Consider the following 19,416-nt stretch of genomic DNA (forward strand, 5'->3'; position numbering starts at 1 on the left):
GCTGTGTGCTGACGACTGGGGGGCAGGCTTGTAGTATATACCCTTTGGTTGGTTGATGATGCATGGAGGGGATTGTAACCATGGCAATGAAATGGTATACGATAGGATGAATGTAAAACTAATGGTTTCCCATGTAAACTATCACATAATTCACAATAAAACATTTTTTAAAAAAGTCTAATTGAGGAAGTGGTTTGATCTATTTATAGAACTATCCTTTGATAGTACTCAGTGATATTTGTGAACTAAACACATCTTGGGCCATTGGATTGGATGTGGGATAGCTTACCAGTTGTTGGCAGAATACTGGGTAGAAGTCAAAGACTTCCTCATTACTCTTCACCCCATTACCTGGATTCGTTTTCTCCCCAGCCCTTATAAATTCATCACATATGTTATTTACATGTTCTGTAACTTTGCTCTGTGGCCAGCTAGCACAGTGGAACAGTACCTGCTCTTTACTAGGCTCCCAGAAAGGATCTTTTGAAAGGATGATTCCCATAATAGTATCACTATAGGAGCCCTGGGGAGCACAGTGGCTCCGTAGGAGCAGCACTGCACTGTGGACCACTAGGTCAGCAGTTCAAGCCCACCAGCTGGTCCACAGGAGAAAGATGAAGCTTTTTTTTTGCCTATCTGATCATTGACTTCATTTACCGACATAGTTCTAAATGATTTCTGACAATTTCTAGAAACAGATACCTCGTCATAGATAAGGATTTACCATGCTCAAGGTTATGCCAAAGAACATGTCCTAAATTTTTGCTGAGGGCACTGGCTAAGAAGTCCTGAGGCCTGTGGGAAGGTCAGAGATAACGTTCAGGGAAGGGAGCAGGAAACTGTTGGACACTGATGTCACTCTTCATGACAATGTTGTTTTACTGTAGGGCACTTCTCAGCAGAGTGAGTCTCCATTCACACTGGGATTGCACCCAGGGGGCAACAGAGATGGGGCGTGTAAGTCTGTAGGTTGACCCCCAATTCTGATAGATTCCTCAAGTACAGGTGTTCTTGGGCAGTTGTAAACATAAGTGTGGAAGACAAACCTAAGTAAGAAGCTGGTGTTTTTCCTTTCAGGGCCCTGTGACATTTGATGACATCACAGTGCATTTGCTTCAGGAGGAATCAGCAACAGAAGGAGATCTGTGGTTCTGGCAAACCGGTGGCACCACTGGGTACGCTCCTCCTCACCAGGAATTGTATCCAGGCCAGCAGGGCATATGTGAGAAGTTCCTGGGACCCTAGCTTTTCCCAGACACCCTTGCACTACCTTGCACGCTGTCTCCAGTCTGTTCTGCCCTGTTTGTGCCACCAAATGTACCCTGGGTGAACCTAGCATTGAGAAGAGTTGTTAATCTGTTTTCCCCTCTGTCTCCTGCCTGAGGAGCTGGGCTCGGGAATAAAACAATGGGAGCAGTGGGCATGGAGACGTCTGTGACCCAGAGACTTCTTCCCCGGCCCCACAGGGAACCAGCAGGGGTCCAGAGGACTGCACCATGGAGTCCACACACAGCTGCACCCACAGAGAAGGGCTCATGCAGGAGCAGAGGTGCTACCTGGGACGGAGGCCGTTCTGAGGTGGTGACAGTGATGGACTTTCTGCAAAGACTCTTGTGTGTCCAGAATCTTTGGTAAGGGTGCTCCATGTACCAGGGACAGGGCAGTGGTGAGATATTCCACAACTGTGACCTCCCAGCCCTTAAACTTGTAGAAAAGGCACATCTGCAAGTTCACTTCTGGGACACTCCAGGAAGCCACCCATCATGAAAGATGTCACCCCCATGTTCCTGCAGGACTGAAGGCTTGAAGGAGCAGCCTGGCCTCCTGGCTGAGTGGGGGACCTCCAGGAGCGTACAGTGGGCGGGGCCAAGGGCTGCAGACTCCTAAAGTTCTAATTTCCGGCCCTCATCCTGGCTTCCAGGGCAGGGAGCCTCAACAGCAGGTGGGAGATGCATAGCGAATTCTTCACCTCCTGCCAGCCTTTCCTTCCAGAAGGAGACAAACAAAAGGCCCAGGAGTCAACAGAACCTAAAGAAAGGAACTTTTGAGTTTCCCTTTCCATGAAGTGGCACCAGAGAATCCAAGGGCTTGCTATCTCCCAGTCAGCCATGGACGTCAGACCCCATTTCTTTCACCCATCCTAAAGTACTACACTTGCCCTTCCCCTTCCAGGCAGCTGCATTGGGTAGGCTGTTAGGCTGGGTATAGTTTTAGATGTTCCTACCTTTGTATGTAGCTCTGTCTACTCAGCATGGGGTGTGGGGGGCTGGCTCTCTTTTATTTTCTTACAAGGAAGCCCTTGTCTATCTCTTGCTTCCTTTTCTTTTTTTTTTTTTTTAACTGTATCACAGAAATGCTTTACTACCAGTCTTTGGATAAGAGGGGAGCTGCCACAAGCAAGCGTTTTAGAAAAAATGTTTGCATGTCACAATAGATACAACTTCAAAATCTTTGTAAGGGTAAACGTGATAGTTCACAAAATTTTCCCATCATTGAAACTTTTTAAACTCTTATTACTCCAAGGTAAGTATTCTGGGCTCAACTAATAGTTCATTGTATCATTTATAAGGCTTTCCTAAATTTATGTGTCCAAGGAAAATTAAATAGAAATGAATATAGCTGTGAGTTACTCTGTACAGTGCCATCTAATATTTATAACTGCATATTCATGGATTATTTAGCTACAGATTTGAACTGATATGAGCATCACTGTGGAAAACTTTCAGTGGCTTGGATGAAATCATGTTTCTTTTGCTTGGTGGGGGGGAATCCTACTATATTTGGTTCTGGTGTGGCGCCAGAAAGCTCCTTAGAAGCCAGGATGGCCAAACTTCGTTTCTCATACTTTGGACATATTGTCAGGTGGGACCAGTTCCTGGAGAAGGACATCGTGCTTCGTAAAGTGGAGGGTCAGTGGAAAAAGAGGAAGACCCCCCCTCCCGCAACAAGGTGGATTGGTACAGTGGCAGCAGCGATGGGCTCAAGCATGCCAATGTTGTGAAGTTGGCACAGGACCGGGCAGTGCTTCGTTCTGTTGTGCACAGAGTGGCTATGAGTCGGTATCGACTGGACAGCATCCAACAACAACAAACTCGTTTATGAAGTACTTTCTCATACATGAGCTCATTTGGTTTACAGAGAATAGTCAGGCTTTCCGGCAAACACATCCATTCCCACCAGTAGTAAAATCTGTCATGCTAGACTTCTGAGACTGGAGCCTGAACTCCTCACCAGGGCAGAGATCCTTTAGGAGTGGGTCTTGGAGTCCCTGGTGGTCCGGAGAGCTCACATGCTTCATGCACGCTCTCTCAGAAGACCCATGTGGCACAGGTTCATAGAGCCTGAGGCACAACCAGGTCATCTAGGTTGAGGAGAGTGCCACCTCTCTGCTCCCTGCTTCTTCCGGGAAATTGACTTCAGCTCTTCTCTATGTACTGCCTTCACGTCACGTGTATGGGGAGATGGTGCTGAGGAGAGAGCGGCCTTATGTAGAATGTGAGCAGCATCCACTGAGTTCCCACCACCACCCTAGCACAGGGGGATTCTTGGCTGTACAAGATAAATGAATGAAGAGGTAGAACAGCGGAAGTTTCTAGTAGAATAGGCACTGCCAGATAGTGTACAGTAAGCCGGGATGAGCAACGGGAAGGAAATGCTGTCATTCCGAGCTGAGTTTTCCAATCCATTTTAAGCAGCTTGTGTGGGATGTAAATATGTATTTCTTTGTAACAACTTTGTTCCGGAAAATTTTTACCTCCTTATTTTTATTTTGCACTGACTTTAAAAAAAAAATTGTTTAAAGCTGCTATATGATTTATATTTTTAAATGAGCTGAAGTATCTTAATTTTTTATAACTTTTTATTGTGGTTTGGATGAAAGTTTTCATAGTAAATTGGATTTCCACTCAACAATTTATACACATTTTGTTTTGTAACATTGATCTCAATCCCTACAACTTTAACAGCCCTCTTCCCACTTGCTCCTGTGTTTCCCATTCCCATTTCTTCTTGTTTCCTGTTCTTTCCTTCCTCTGAGCATTCTCCTTAGAGCGATGCTGCCTTTTCATCTTGTCTGCTTGATTATTCTAAGGAGTGCATTGGTGTTCACCTAATAAGCCTGCCTGTTGTTTGGTTCTAAGTTGGGCCACGGAAGTGAGTTCAGTTCAAGGCTTGGTGAGAGTCTAGAGGCCATAGTCTTGGGGATTTCACTAATCTCTATAATATAACAGTATAATATAATAGTGTGGTCTGCTATAAATAAAGCATTATCTGAGTAAATGGAGATGACTTAGAGATGGGGACTATTTTGTCAGGGAGTCAGACTTAAACGGAAAGATCTAAGTCAGAGGATAATTTATGTCTACAATATAGGCAGGCTTTAACTGTAAACGAGAATTCCTTCGAGGTCAGCAGAGCAAGCTTTCCAGGCTAGCTGTTGTTAATACAGTCACAGCTCCTCCTCCAAAGCTGACCACGTAATGGCCCTTATCTAGAATAAGGCCTTTCAGATAGAAGACAGTGCAGCTCCTAGGCCAGGACACCTGGACTCAGCTTCAGCACTGATTCGGGGTGTCCTTCAGAAAAACAGTCACTCAAGTTTCCAGACCTCAAAGTTTCCAATTGGTTAAATGGGACCACCCAGGCCGGCCATCTCATAGGGTGGAATGAGGAAGAAGAGATGGTGTAATAAAGTGTCTCTGTCTCCCTCAGGCACCTTGAAGCCGGGTGTCAAGAGTCAATGAGGCTGTGGAGCCAGTTCTGCTTCAGGGCTCCAGGGAGGTTGTCCAGCTCTCCAGAATCCAGCTCAGTGACCAGCAGGAAGCCCAGTTAGCAGTGAGTCTGCACCAGATGAGGTAAGCAAAACTGGAGCTTGTGGTCCTGCCAGACACACCAACTCCATGCCTAATGCCCAGCCCTGTTTCCTGGTGGCGGTGTGCCCTGGAGTTGGTTCCCACCAGTCGGTTCCTGGTGGCGGTGTGCCCTGGAGTCGGTTCCGACTCACAGCAACCCTGCATAGGGTTTCTGAGGCTGTAAATCTTTACAGGAGCAGAAAGCCTCATCTTCTGCGGAACAGCTGGTAGTTTCCAGATGCTAAATGAGAGATCAGCAGCTAGACTTGTAACCACTTTGCTACCAGAGGCCTCCCTTGTTTCCTGGACCATGAGTATTCTCCAAAGGAGAAACAGATGTTTACTTTCCTCAGTTTCCACTCAGGACAAACTTAGCAAAAACCTTATGGAGCTAGAAGGAAAGGATGCAAGATACAAACTGCTCAGTGTTCTGGCTGCTGAACACCATATGCTCCCTGTGCACGGTTAGCATAGACGGCACCCCGGAGACTTTAGCTACCTGGGGGCTTTTCCACACTGAGTGGTTCTCTGAAATCCTAGGGGTATAATGAGAACCCTTGGTTTACAGACTGTTTCTAGGTAGACTCTTGTCTCTAAAAGCCCCTCAAGCTTGAGAGTCTTTGAGTTTGGGTAAGGTGAAGGAGCGGATAGTGGAATCCTGTTAGACTGGACTTGGCACTCCTAGTAGGTGTTCAGCACATTCACACACACACACATTTTATGAAAAGGAGTGTTGGGTAAATGGGCACCTGTAGGAGCAACAGGGCTCACTGGGTGCCTTTAAAAGATGCTTCCCCCGTACCCTGCCAGGTGGTGGCTATGTGCCCTGGAGTCCACGGCACTCAACAACAACAAACCTGCCTAGGGAATCTGGTGTCTGCGAGCAGACAGGGCTTCCACTGAACCTTACAGCGCCAGCTGCCTCCATGAGCTTTCCTCATTTACTCCCCCAGAACCCCATTTCCTATTAAGCATGCTGTAGCTATTTACACAGGGGCTCGGGGATTTCACCCTAAAGCCTCTACTCGCGTCGCAGTGACCCGGGCAGGGCGAACACCGGCTCTCCCCGCCCCGATCGTAGTCTTAGAGCCTAACTTCACGCCCTTCCCAGCCGCCGGGACGGGGATGTCTAGACCCTTGACTGCAGGCGAGGAGCCCGCCGTCCCCCCGCGTTCTCAGCTGTTACCCAGGAGCCGGCATTATCGACACGCCACTACCGATGGGCTCACTGCCCGCCGCACCCACCTGCCTCCTCTCCTCAGGACCGGCTCTTACCTCCCCGCCACTGCAGATAGCGCCTCCTGCCGGCCACGCGGGTCTTGAAATGGAGACGATCGAGAGCGAGTGCGGGCGGAGCTTCCGCTTCAGCCAATCAATGATCTAGCTGTAGTCTCAGAACACCCGCCCTTCCCTCTGAGTGACAGCTCAAGGGCCGTGGCGAGTTCCCTTGGGCTAGAGGCGATTTTGCTCTTGTTGCGCATGCGCTTAATCGGACTCCGGTTGGGTAATCGCTTGGGATAACAGAGCCGTTCCCAGGCTCCGGACTATCGCACACCGGCCGCTTCCGTATCTTCGGCTTCAGTTCCGCGGCCCGGTCCGGGCATTCCCCTGCCGGCCATGACAGCGCACTCCTTCGCTCTCCCGGTCATCATCTTCACCACGTTCTGGGGCCTTATAGGCATCGCCGGACCCTGGTTCGTGCCGAAAGGACCTAACCGTGGGTAAGGAAGACAATGCCTGCACACCCTGTAGGACCCCTTACCTACCCAGCGCGTGCGGCGCGCCCTTGGCCCAGGGAGCCGCGCTGCCCTTCATGGTGCGCACCCCCGGCCCAGGCAGCCGCTCTGCACGTTCGTGCTGCGCGCCCCCGGTTCCCTGGCTCAGGGAGCCGCTCTGCCGCTCATGGTGCGCGCCCCCGGCCCTAGGGTAACAGCTCTTACCTCGTACTGCCTGGGCTCACCTCAGGCTGCAGAGGAAAGCAGACATCCTTCTCCTGGGACCTGGCACCTATGCCAGTTTTGAATGCAGCCCAGGAACAGGCAGGAAATCTGGACTTCTGGTTCTCCTTTAGAGAGGTGAAGATTAGACAGACACTAACCCTCTCAAAGCCACCGGTGCCATTTCTCCTATTCTGATAGCAGCGTTGTGTGACTGAGCAAACTTGGTACCCTTTCCAAGCTGTTTCCTCAAGGGAAGGACAGTAACACCTGCTTTATTAGGTGTCGTGAAAATTACAGGAAAGGATGTGATGAATCATTTAACAGTGTTAAGTGCCATCCAGTCGGTTCCGACCCATAGCGGCCCGTATATGGTTTCCAAGGAGCGACTGGTGAGCTTGAACCACCGATCTTGCGGTTCAAACGCCTTTGCAGTCCAGTGTATTAACCCACAGTGCTACAGCAGGACTCCAGAGAGCTAGGTACTTAAAAATATTAAGCTGGTCTTATTAAAAACAAAAAAACACTTTTATTGTGGATCGGGCAGCAGTGTTTAGTTTGTGCTTGTTGATATCCTCGGTGAAAACTCATTTGTTGTGCATTGACTACAAGATCCCTGCGTTCAGCCATTGTCTATTTCACCACTGTTTCATATCCTAGGCCCAGCACAGACAGGACTGGCCCAAGGTGCACTGTAAAGCTGACTGGATCGTGTATTCATTCTCTGGCACTGACTTTGAAGTGCTTTAAATCAAAACTCTTAAGTCCTGTTTTGAAAGATGTTTAGCTTTGTCTGGAGATTACTTGGATATATGGGTTTGTGTCTGCCCTTAAAGATCTGCAGACTTCAGGGTCCCACACCTTCATTCTGTAAACCACTTGAGTGTCTCTCCTCTCCTGCATATATTATTAGTAAGTTCTTTCTTCACTCTGAGTGATATCTTCCCTGCTGCATTTTTAAGTGTTATTACAGCCGGAAATGCCTCAAAGATAGCACATAATCTCCTTGCTTCTTGCCCTGTTTGTGATCTATAGCTTTCCTTTTCCTTGCCCAATGCATTTTGAATTGCAGAGATGACTCTACAGTGGGTTGGCACAAATGCAGCCTTCTGCAATGTTTTCCCTCAACATGTCTGTATTACAATTGGAACTATTGGGTGGGGGTGAAGGGAGAAGCTCTTGTTTTTCATCTTGCAGTTCTTACACTGCGTAGAAGTTAGCTTACTCTCCAGGTGGCCTCCAGAAGGCAACAGAAAGGGCCTGGCACGAGAAGCATTTTTCTGTCTCTGCTGGGCCTCCGAGGGCACTGTGTCCATTCTGACATGGCCTCCTCCTTTGTTACAGAGTGATCATCACCATGCTGGTGACCACCGCTGTCTGCTGCTACCTCTTGTAAGTACCCTCTCATCTTACAGTTATCCATCTATACATCTCTCCTTCTTCCCTCCTCACTCTAGTCTGCTGTCCCGTCTGTTCCACTCCTGAGCCTCCCCAGGAAGGTGAACTGTTCAATGTGGACGCACCCGCAGAGTGGAATGGTAAAGAAACAATAGGTCAGACACGGTGAGCTCCAAATCCAAGTTCTGCTCCCCTATGAAGGTGTGGCCTGGGTACTCTTTGTAACTCATGGGCTGCTCTCTGTTCACCTATGAAATGAGCGAGTATGTATCTCTGGGGACATAGAAAATTGTCTACACGAGTATAAGAGCATCAGTCTGCAGCTTCTCAGCATCCACAAATCCTCTTTCTCGGCATTCCTGAGACCCCGGTCACAATAGCCCTTCCCCGCTCATCAATGAACGGCACCCACCACCCACTCCCTGCTGTTCCGTGTTGCGTTGCTCCATGAATTCAGTCATCCTGGCTTCCAATGAAGTGAGGCCTCCCACGTGGTTAATCAAGCCACTTACACACTGTTTTTGTGGGCTAGGTTGAGCATCATTGGGATGTCCTGAATTCTGAACAATCAAAGCCGAATAGGTAAAGAGATGGCATGTTGATGCCTTAAAAGGGAACAGAGCCATTTACAGATACTGGAATATTTCTCAACAGGTTTTTTTTTTTTTTTTAATTTAAGGTTTTTTCAACATAGATTTTTAAAAAGTACATAGAATAATACCCACATAAAATTTTGTGCATGACTTATTTCAGATTTGTTACATGTGTTGTAGATGTTGTTGAGTTCCATTGAGTCAGCTCCTACTCCTAGCTACCTACACCATAAAGGGTTTCTGAGGCTTTGAAATCTTTTTGGGAGCAGAAAGCCTCATCTTTTTTTTTTTTGTGGAGCAGCTGGTAGGCTTGAACTGCCAACCTTGTGGGTCACAATCCAGTGTTTATCCTCAGAGCTACTGCGCTCCATGTACTGTTGTTGTTAAATGCCATGGAGTCGATTCTGACCCCTAGCGACCCTGTATAGGGTTTTTGAGGAGCAGCTGGTGAGCTTGAACCACCGACTTTGCAGTCCAAACGGCTTTGCAGTCTGGCGCGTTAACCCACAGTGCCACCCCAGGCCTCCGTATTATAGTTAGAACATACTTTATTAGATTATGTCATGGATTATGATTCCTCTTAGTCAAGTATCTCTCTCTTTTCTTTTTTATCTTATATAATGTTTACATTTTTCACCTCTTACTCACGGAAAAGAAATTTATTTAGAAGAGTGATGCCTCATGGATGTAAAGTGCCCGGGGGTATGTGGGTTTTCAAGACCTTTACGGGCCACACAGGCAGAAAGAGACAGTGCCACTGGGCAGAGCGTGTCTACGGTGCTGTCTTCTCGGCACATATCTTCTTAGGGTGTGATGGCCTCCTGGCTCAGGAACAGCCTCCGAAGACTGGGATTCGATGGTGTAGAGACCAGGCTATTAAGGGTGGTGGTGTGGCAGAGATCAAGTATACCCACCATGTGGGGAGAATTAGAAACACTGAATCAACAGATGTGAAGGGAAGCGCATGCTGCAAATTAGATGCACAGAGGCAGGAAAAACCACGCTCCGCTGCCATCAAGCCGATTCTGATTCTTAATGATCCTGTGTACAGTCTGTTTCTGAGACTGTACATCTTTACAGGCGTAGACAACTTCATCTTTCTCCCTCAGAGAAGCTAGTGGGTTTGAACCTTTTGGTTAGCAGTCCAATGCTTATCCTATAGCACCACTCGGCAAAAAGGTGGGGATATTTTAAGAAAAGTTCATGCCTCAGAATTATCCCACAAAGCACAAACCTGGGGCTAACGTGGATACAAAGCACATAACTACCTGTTACAGCTCTCGGGATTTGGGTGGAAGAGCTGCACCCTCCCTAAGAATATAGAGCGTCAGTGACTTCTTGTTGTTGTTAGGTGCCATCGAATCAGTGCCTACGTATAGCAGCCCTGCATACAACAGAATAAAACACTGCCCAGTCCTGCACCAACCTCACAGTCCCTGCCACATTTGCCCATTGCTGCTGCCACTATGCCAATCCATCTCATTGGGGGTGTTTCTCTTTTTCTTCAACCCTCAACTTTCCCATACATGATATCCTTATGCAGGAACTGGTCCCTCCTGACAGTGTGTCTGAAGTATGAAAGACGAAGTCTGGCCATCCTGGCTTCCAAGGAACATTCTGGCTGTACTTCTTCCGGCACAGATTGGTCTGTTCTTTTGGCAGTCCCTGGTACTTTCAATATTTCTTCTCCAGCACCATAACTCAAATGCATCAATTCTTCAGCAGTCTTCCTTATTCACTGTCCAACTTTCTCATGCATATGAGGTTATTGAAAATACTGTGGCTTAGGTCAGGCACACCTCAGTTCTCACACTAACATCTTTGCTCTTCAACACTAAAGACGTCTTTTACAGCAGATTTGCGTAAAGCAATATGTCATTTACTTTCTTGACTTCTGCTTCCAAGCATGTTGATGGTGGATCCGAGCAAAATGAAGTCTTTGACAACTTCAATCTTTTCTCCGTTTGAATGGATATTGTTTATTGGTCCAGTGGTGAGGATTTTTGTCTTCTTGACATAGAGTTACAACCCATACTGAAGGCTGTGGTCTTTGATCTTCATCAGTAATTATTTTAAGTCCTCTTTACTTTCAGCAAGCAAGGTTGTATCATCTGCATATCGCAGGTTGTTAATTTCTGCCAATCCTGATGCCATGTTATTCTTCATATAATCCAGTTTCTTATATTATGTGCTCAGCATGAAAATTGAATAAGTGTGGTGAAAGAACACAACCCTGATGCACACCTGTGCAGTGTCTCCTTGTTCTGTAAGAACAACTGTCTGTTGGTCTATGTACAGGAGCCTCATGAGCACAAGTAAGTGTTCCAGGATGCTCATTTTCTACAATGTTTCCCATAGCTTGTTATGATCCACACAATCGAAGACCTTTGCATAATCAATAAAGCACAGGTAAACATTTTGCTGGTGTTCTCTGCTTTTAGCCAGGATCCATCTGACATCAGCAGTGATACCCTCATCCGAATCCGACTTGAACCTCTGGCAGTTCTCTAATGTTTGTTTGCAGCTGCTTTGGGATTCTCTTTAACAACATTTTACTTGTATGAGATGTTAATTATACTGTCTGATGACTTCCACATTCCATTGGGCCACTTCTCTTTGGATTGCACACAAATATGGATTTCTTCCAGTCAGTTGGCCAGGTAGTTACTATCTTCCAAATTTCTTGGAATAGATGAGTGAATGCCTCTAGTGCTTCATTATTCATCAATTTGTTGAAAGACAAATTCCTGGAGCCTTGTTCTTTGCCAATGCCTTCAATGCACCTTGGACTTCCTCCTTCAGTATCATTGGCTGTTGATCACATGCTGCCTTTTGAAACGGTTGAACGTTAACCATTTCTTTTTGGTACAGTGACTGTATTCCGCCCATCGTCTGTTGCTGCTTTCAGCATCATTCAGTATTTTGCCCATAGAATCCTTTAGTAGTGCAAGTCAAAGCTGGCATTTTTTCTTCAGCTTCCTTAGCTTGATAAATGATGAGTGTGTTCTTCCCTTTTGGTTTTCTAATTCCAGGTCTCTGCACATTTTGTTATAATATTTGACTTTGTCTTTTTGAGCTGCTCTTTGAAATTTTCTATTGAGCTCTTGGACCTCCTCGTTTCTTCCATTTGCTTTAGCATGTCTATGCTGGAGAGCAAGTTTCAGAGTCACTTCTGACATCTGTTTTGGTCTTTTCCTTCTTTCTTGTCTTCTTAATGACTTTTTGCTTTCTTCCCTGTATGATGTTCTTGATGTCATCCCACAACTCTTCTGGTCTTTGGTCTTTAGTGCTTAATGTATCAAATCTGTTCTTCAGATGACCTCTAAATTCAGGTGGGACATGTTCAAGGTCATATTTTGGTTTTTGTGGATTTATTCTAATTTTCTTCGGCTTCAGACTGAACTTGCATATGAGCAATTGATGGTTTGTTCTGCCGTCTGCCCCTGGCCTTGTTTTGGCTGATGATATGGAGCTTTTCCACCATCTCTCTCCACACATGTAGTCAATTTGATTTCTGTGTATTCCATTTGATGAGGTCCATGTGTATAGTCATCTTTTTATGTTGTTTAAAAAAGGTATTTGCAATGAAGAAGTCATTGGTCTTGCAGAATTCTATCATTCGTTCTCCAGCATCATTTCTATCACCAAGGCCATATTTTCCCAACTACTGATCCTTCCTCTTTGTTTCCAGCCTTTGCATCCCAATCCCCTGTGATTATCAATACATCATGGTTGCATGTTTGATGAATTTCAGACTGAAGAAGTTGATGTGAGGCATTGGGAACTATTTTCACAGTTATTCACTACCAGCGATTCTTTTGGAGCTAATTGCTTGGGGCCAATGGAGCCAATTGTCATGAGTGCTGGGGTCAGACATCTCTCCACTGTCCTGCCTCCTGACAGGGTGGGAGTCATTCCACTGGCTTGAGGGACAAATCCTTCAGACTAGACCTGGGGTGATGGCACTTTGGCCATCAATTCTCATATCTCTGTGCTGTTCATTCATTTTTATTCTTGAAGGAGAAGGAAAAAATGAAGGTGCATTTTTGTGGCGTGACAGTAGGAAAGGCCCAGAGAGGTTTATGAGGGAGTCCCTCAGCAGCTGAGAATCCTCCCAAAGCATCCCTGACGGTGCAGACTTGGCTCTTCCAAACCCCAGGGTCCAGCCCCACTCAGAAACCCTACAGACTCATGCAAAGCAATTGAAACCAAAAACTCGAGTTGGGCCTGTTCTGGGGCGTGGGGCAAGACCCTTCTGTCCAGGCTCACCCCACTTTGCTGTCCTGCAGCTGGCTCATTACCATCCTGGCTCAGTTGAACCCCTTGTTTGGCCCTCAGCTGAAGAATGAGACCATCTGGTACGTGCGCTTCCTGTGGGAATGATTGACGTGGCTTCTGTCCCAGGTATGGAATGCAGCTGTGGGTGAGGAGGGACCCAGGTGGGATTGCTCACTTGGTTATCTTTGCTGGATACAGGGGAAGGTGGGACCCAATACTGCTTCCTGGGGACGAGAGCTGGCACCTCATCAACAAATAACAAAGTGTTGTAGCTGGGCTAGCAATGAACTGGGCACACAGCTGGGGTAGGGTGAGGTGGGAGGAGGCTGGTGGTGCCTCAGCCAGTGCTTTGGATTGGATAGCGTGGAGGTCGAGAAGAGCCCTGAGACCAAAGCTGCTGGACCCCTGCTCTGAAGGCAGAGAACAGCCAGGAGAAATGGGGTCCATGTGGCGCCCAGATGGGGAGGAAGGAGGGGGCAGGCAGGATGAAGAGGTCGGGAGGATGGGGTGATGCCTCACTGAGTTATAGCTGTCTGTCTTCAGCCCCCTCAGGTGCTTCCCTGCTCAGCCCTGGTGGTGGGTGTCACAGAATCTGCAGGGCGGGTTATAGGAGGTGTGAGGCAGGCCCCTCTGGGAGGGATCGTGGGGGACCCCAGGGTTGGGTATGGGTATCCCCACAAACAGGATCTGATCCTTCATGTGATACTTTTCAGGTGCCCCAGCTCTCTGGATGACTTTGGTGTCGCTGTCCCTAACCACCCCTTGTCTTACCTCTGCTCCCCCTGGACCCCACCACAATGTTCCCAGTGCTCACTCATGCTGTCTCCTAGCAAAGACCATCTACCAGCAGTCTGTGTCCCGGGGAGGTGCAGGGAAAGCCTGGAGCTGGGTCAGGCTGGAGCAGGACTCGCCAGCTCTGAGACTCCCCTGCTTGAGAACTTCCCTTCTCCCTCCCCCGTCCTCCCCCCCCCCCCCCCCAGGAAGAACATGGTTCCAACATGCATGTGGAGAAGAAACTGGACTGGCTCACAGAGAAAGGCCTGGGTGGGGACTCGGAACCCCAGTGGCTATCCTGGTTGTGCCCCATCCCACCGTGGGGATCTCGCGCATGAAGTGGAAGGGGCCTACCTGCTCTTTTGTGGGCTTGTTTAACTTCCTGACTTATTTGGATGTGAAATTCCTGAAAATGTTGAAGTAGTGGAATCACATTTATATATGAAGAGCAGCATCATAATTGGGCCAGACTTGAAGCTAACATCTACTCATAGTTAGCATTATTGTTACAAAGCCACAGAAAATGGCTTCTTCCAGAAAGGCTTATTCCCTCAGAATGTTCTGTTCTACCTCCCTCCCCCCTGCCCGTAAATCATTCTCCTTCGCCTTTTGCAGAGGCAGTCTGTCTGCCTGACGGTCCATCGGTCTGAGCACAGCAGACACCCCTGGGAGGCCTAGCCTCAGCTTCATCTAGGCTGTGGTGGGTGACAGGTGTCATGAGGGAGATTGGATTGTGCACCAGTCCTTGGGGACATGGTTCCTGAGACCAGCCCTGCATCTCTGCCTTCAGTGAGAACTTGCGTGCTAGGTGAGGGTTAAGTGTCATCATTAGATGGGGGGTGGGCGTAGGAGGACACTGAGGCTGGGAGACTAATATTGGGGCAGAGCCAGGCTTGTGCCCACATTGCCTAATTTCCACCGAGTCTTCCTGCTCTGCCATGTATCCGCCATGTGGACTTCATTTGATTGACATCAATTTGGAAACACCATAGACCATGATGATTCTGGCCAGTTCCTAGAACTGGGACCCCCCATTAACATCCCACCCCAGACCCTCTTTTCAAACTCCTATTCTCCATGGAGTGGAGGGTGTTGAGAGTCTGAATTCTCTGAGAAACCCAATTTATGTTTAGTGAATAAGGCATCGTGGGAATGACTGGCTGCCACCCACCAGATTCCAATTTTTCAGAGATTTTATTTGGGGGTAGGAAAGGGGGCTGCCTGCTGACACCCATACTTGGAGCCTCAGCCTGGAAAACAACATGAGAATGACGTTCTCCTGTGGCATGGAGGAAAACACAGGCTACTCACCACCCTGCTTGTTACCAGCACCAAGGCCTGGCAGGAGGCAGATGGTGGATTCGTGTGGACCCTCGAGTGCTGGCCCTCTGTGGTCTAGATTGTACAGTGCATGAGTCCTGATGCAGAGCAAACCGGCTGTGCAATAAATGGGGTCTCCACCCTTACTGGGGATTGCCCACCTCATTCCTCGCCATCACAGCATGGGGTTGTCTGCAATGGGCATGGCTGGGGTGCCATGGAGGATCGCTAATCCTGCAAGGACAGGAGGGGCAGTAAGCAGAGGTCTGCAGGAAGGGGGCAGGAGGGAGGGGTGGTTAGATCTGGGTCATGTGGACAAGGACTGGGGAGAAGTGAGGTGGCCCCAGACCTCTCAGGTCAGGAGTTTGCATGGATCTACGGGCAGTGGGACACGGCCACTCTAGGATAAACCCTGGACTGAGAACCAGAAAGTCAGCAGTTCAAGCCCATCAGCCACTCCACAGGAGAAAGGTGAGGCTTTCTGCTCCCAAAAACATTTACAGCCTTGGAAACCCTGTACATGTCGGTATGAGTTGGAACTGACTCCATGGTGCTCAAGGGCAGTGGGAAGCCGGGAGAGTTTTCAATAGCGAAGTGACTTAATGGAAATTTCCCTTCAGGATACACAGTGGTCCAGGTGGAAGAGATGGTGTGAACTTGGTTAGTGGTGGCGAGAGCACAGAAGCAGGTGGGCAGATTGAGGATCTAATTAGTGGTGGGATGTGGAGATCAGAAGCAAGATGTTCTCAGTGATGGTGATACTTCCATGAGCGACACAGATCAAGGCAGGGTCTGGTCCTCAGGCTGACTGGAGCAGGACGAGGGAGCCCAGAGGAGGAGCAGCCTTGAGGGGATGTAGTGACCTCAGGTCTTTGATGGTTTCATGTGGGTGTGGCTGGGGGACGTTGGAGATGTTCATTGAGTGGCTGGACAGAAAGGTGTGACCGGGAGTTACAGATTTGGGGACATCACATCATTGATGACTGAGGCCATAGGAGCTGCTGGAGGAGTTCAGGGTGAGCAAAGTTCAGAAAAGGTCTGAGAAACACCAACTCTTCTGTGAGGGCAAATCGGAGGAAGACTGGTGAGTGTTGTCATGAAAAGCAAAGGGAGACTCATTTCAGAGGAGAAACTGCTCCTAGCCAAGTGGCAAATACTCAGGGGCTTCAGATTAACCTTCACTCGGGAGGGGCAGTGAGGTCATTGTAGTGACAGAGTGGGGTGGGAGGTCCAGAAGACAAGTGACAGCCTGGGAGGAACTTCATGGACCCTCTGAATGGGCTGAGAAATGGACTTCAACAGTGAAACTTGGGCTCAAGTTGGAGGATTTAACCTGCCTGGAGTTGATTTGCTTGGGCCCAGGGAGGGGAGCCAGAGGAGACGGGACAGCTGAGACCACCCCTGGGCAGAAGGGTACTGAGGAGCCCAGGGTCTGAGGAGGCCAGTGGAGACCCTTGGGAAGCAGTGCAGGGCATTTGTGAAACATAAAGTGCACACTTAGGTGCCTAGGTGGGACAGAGTGGGAAGAAGCAGTATTTCAGCCAGGACATAGCACCTCGTGGACCCTGGACGATTTTCAATCTGGGGAGAGTGGCGGGTGCCTGGCTCAGGTGGGTGCTTTGGTTGGCATGGTCCCTGGGCAGATGCTCAGCCTGATGCTCTTGAGCAGGTGCCAAGATTTGGGGCTGATTTCCTGCAAGGATGGGAGACTTGCGGGGCAGGGCTGGAGAACCCAACAAGTGCATTGTTACTGGTCTAGTCTCTTGCGCACCAACAAAGGGTCAAGAAGCATGGTGTGGCATGGAAGAGACTTGAAGACGCCACAGAAAGGAAAGCCGGCTTGGAGCCACGCCCAGAGTGAAGGCTCCGGAACCGTGGGTTGAATGTTGCTCGTTGCCTGGTTGACTCACACTCATGGCGACTTCAGTCCCGTGTCATCGTCACAGTCGCCAGCATGTTAGAGTCCATCACTTCATGTCACCGAGAGTCTCTTACACCATTGGCCCCTCCATCTCTCCAAACATGGAGTTTGTCCCTGAATCATGAACCCTCCTGATGACATGCCCAAAGCAAGCAGGCCTGACCGTGTTCTTTGTGATCCATAAGGTTTTTAGTTTAGGGACGTAGACCGCCAGACCTTTCTTCTTAGTCTTAATCCGGAAGCTCTGCAGCAACCTGTCCACCATGAGTGACCCTGTGCATGGCTTTCAGCATCACAGCAGCGCCCACGTTCCTCTAAGCTCCGACAGTGCTAATTAACAGTGCGCCGAGCCTAAGAATGACCGACTGCACATGCGCTTTCAACACCCAGCTGGTTGCCGTTGAAGAGCCTGCTGCACGCGCCTGCGCAATCGGCAATCGGCGCCGGAGGCCTATTTATTCGTAGGGCTGACGGCCGCCGGACACATTCCCTTCCTTAAGCGACCTCTGCGCTGCGGCTGCCAGCCTCCGGGGGCGTGAGCGGTAGCAGGTGGGTGGGCGCTGGGCCGCTGGCTGCAGCGCTTTGCCGGCCGAGGGCGGTGGGGCGCGGGCTCAGTGGTCCGCGGGCGGCTGGACCCCCCCCCCGACACCCCTGCTCCGAGGTAGGTGGTGCGGCAGCTCTCTCCGCCCCTTCACAGGCAGGGTGGCCCAGGTGTACCGCCCCCCAGGTCCAGTGGAACTTAAAGGTAGGTTCTGTACTACTCTCGCCGCAGAGACGGGAAACCGAGGCACAGGGAGTGAGCCGGGGATTTGAACCCAGATGGCTTGGACTCTTGCTGTGAACCCGTTAGGGAAAACAGCCTCATTTTATGTCACTTTTGCATAATGTGAAATCTAACAGTGCGTGATTATTGTTTAAAAAACCTGATTATGTTTTGTAAATGCCGAATTTGCATGTGTAACAAAATCCAAATGCTGATCCTTTGGGTGACTTCCTCCCATCATTTTCCTCTCCCTGGTCACAAGTGAGTGAGGGGAGAACCCAGAACTCCACATCAGACCTGGCCTGGGGCAAGCTCAGGAGAAGTAGAAAAGTAAGTGGCTCTCAATTGGGGCGACTGGGGGGAATTGTATAGAAAGAGGCGGGCCTGTGAAGGAATCCTGAGAGGTGTCATCCTTAAAGAGGTAGGCAGTGGAACAAGGAACCTGAAAAGGAATCAGCGAGGTAAGAGAAAACCAAGAAAATGTGGCATTCAGGAACCAAGGGAAAACAGCATTTAACCAGACGTAGTAGTGTGATCCCTAACCCTAACCCTAACCCTAAGGAGCTCTGGTAGCGTAGTGGTTACGAATCGGGCTGCGAACCTCAAAGTCAGCAGTTCAAAACTACAAGCAGCTCCACGGGAAAAAGATGAGGCTTTCTACTCCCGTAAGGATTTACACCCTCGGAAACCCTGTACAGGGTCGCTATGGGTCGGAACCGACTCGACGGCACTTAACAACAACAACAACAGTAGTGTGATGCTTCAGGCAGTACAGAAAAGCGCCTTTGAATGAGTGACTAGGAGGCAAGAGCAGCGTTAGTGGAGTGGTGGGGGCCATGGCCACGTAGGCACAATGGGAGGTGAGGGAGAAGCCTGCAGGGTCTCTGTGAAACAGGAAGACAGTGAGAGGGCACTGGGAAGGACCCTGTGGACACTGGGGTGAGCAGCTGCCCCATCCTTCCTTCTCTGAAGAGGCTTGATTCCCAGAGAAGGGATCCCAGCGAGGTAAGCAAGAACTTTGGCTTAGGAAACCTTAGGATACATTAGTCAGCAGTTGGTGAGCGGCGCTACAGAAGTTTTGTGCCCCTAGTGGGTACGGCCCTGTGTGCTTAGGACATCCTTTCCGGAGGACCACTGGCCAGGGCTCTACTTACATTTCTTGGGAGTGTGAACCTTTTTTTGTAACATGTCTGCTGCTCTAGCCTGTAAACCATAAATGCCAAGTGCCTCCATGGTTCTTAACAAATTTTGAACTACAAAAGACAAATGAGTCAATTTGGCAAAGCAGGTAGACAGAGAATCTAATCTGCTAGCTGTGCCGAGGACCATGGGAGGTCCAGTGAGGAAGGGCCCCATTTAGATCGGCTTCACCCAGGAGATGTGGTCTGGAGTGTTCTGTCCTGGGGCTAAACTTCAGTCTGTCTTGTAACTTCTTATATCCTGTGCTTGACCTATTCTCCCCACCTCCTCCCCCTTTCCCTTCTGGACCATCTCTTTCTCCTCAGTGTTCCCCAGAGTTGAGTAGCTGAGACTCATTCTCTCCAACTGGCTTCACAGCCTGGGCATAGCTTCTCATTGCCCC

At 49.0% G+C, this 19,416-nt stretch overlaps 2 protein-coding genes across 2 annotated transcripts in view; both read left to right on the plus strand.

Moving 5' to 3' along the window:
* The window catches only part of SSPO (SCO-spondin), a 38,099-nt gene extending 31,865 nt beyond the window's left edge, over nt 1-6,234 (plus strand). Inside the window, 1 exon segment of the mRNA XM_006878176.1 lies at nt 5,998-6,234. Coding sequence (XP_006878238.1) covers nt 5,998-6,234 — 237 coding nt within the window.
* A 233-nt stretch (nt 6,235-6,467) lies between these two features.
* ATP6V0E2 (ATPase, H+ transporting V0 subunit e2) lies at nt 6,468-13,161 on the plus strand. The gene is made up of 3 exons (XM_006861210.1): nt 6,468-6,571; nt 8,132-8,179; nt 13,068-13,161. The coding sequence occupies exons 1-3, from the start codon at nt 6,468-6,470 to the stop codon at nt 13,159-13,161; spliced, it is 246 nt and encodes an 81-aa protein (XP_006861272.1).
* The last annotated feature ends 6,255 nt before the right edge of the window (nt 13,162-19,416 follow it).

Source organism: Chrysochloris asiatica, unplaced genomic scaffold, assembly GCF_000296735.1.
Source record: "Chrysochloris asiatica unplaced genomic scaffold, ChrAsi1.0 scaffold00041, whole genome shotgun sequence".
In the NCBI taxonomy this organism is placed as follows: Eukaryota; Metazoa; Chordata; class Mammalia; order Afrosoricida; family Chrysochloridae; genus Chrysochloris; species Chrysochloris asiatica.

What these genes read in the sequence shown, in the direction of transcription:
- ATP6V0E2 (XM_006861210.1), top strand. Translation starts at nt 6,468, where the DNA reads ATGACAGCGCACTCCTTCGCTCTCCCGGTCATCATCTTCACCACGTTC. An exon ending in CCGAAAGGACCTAACCGTGG is followed by an intron (nt 6,572 to 8,131) that starts GTAAGGAAGACA and finishes CCTTTGTTACAG; the next exon opens with AGTGATCATCACCATGCTGG. An exon ending in GCTGTCTGCTGCTACCTCTT is followed by an intron (nt 8,180 to 13,067) that starts GTAAGTACCCTC and finishes GCTGTCCTGCAG; the next exon opens with CTGGCTCATTACCATCCTGG.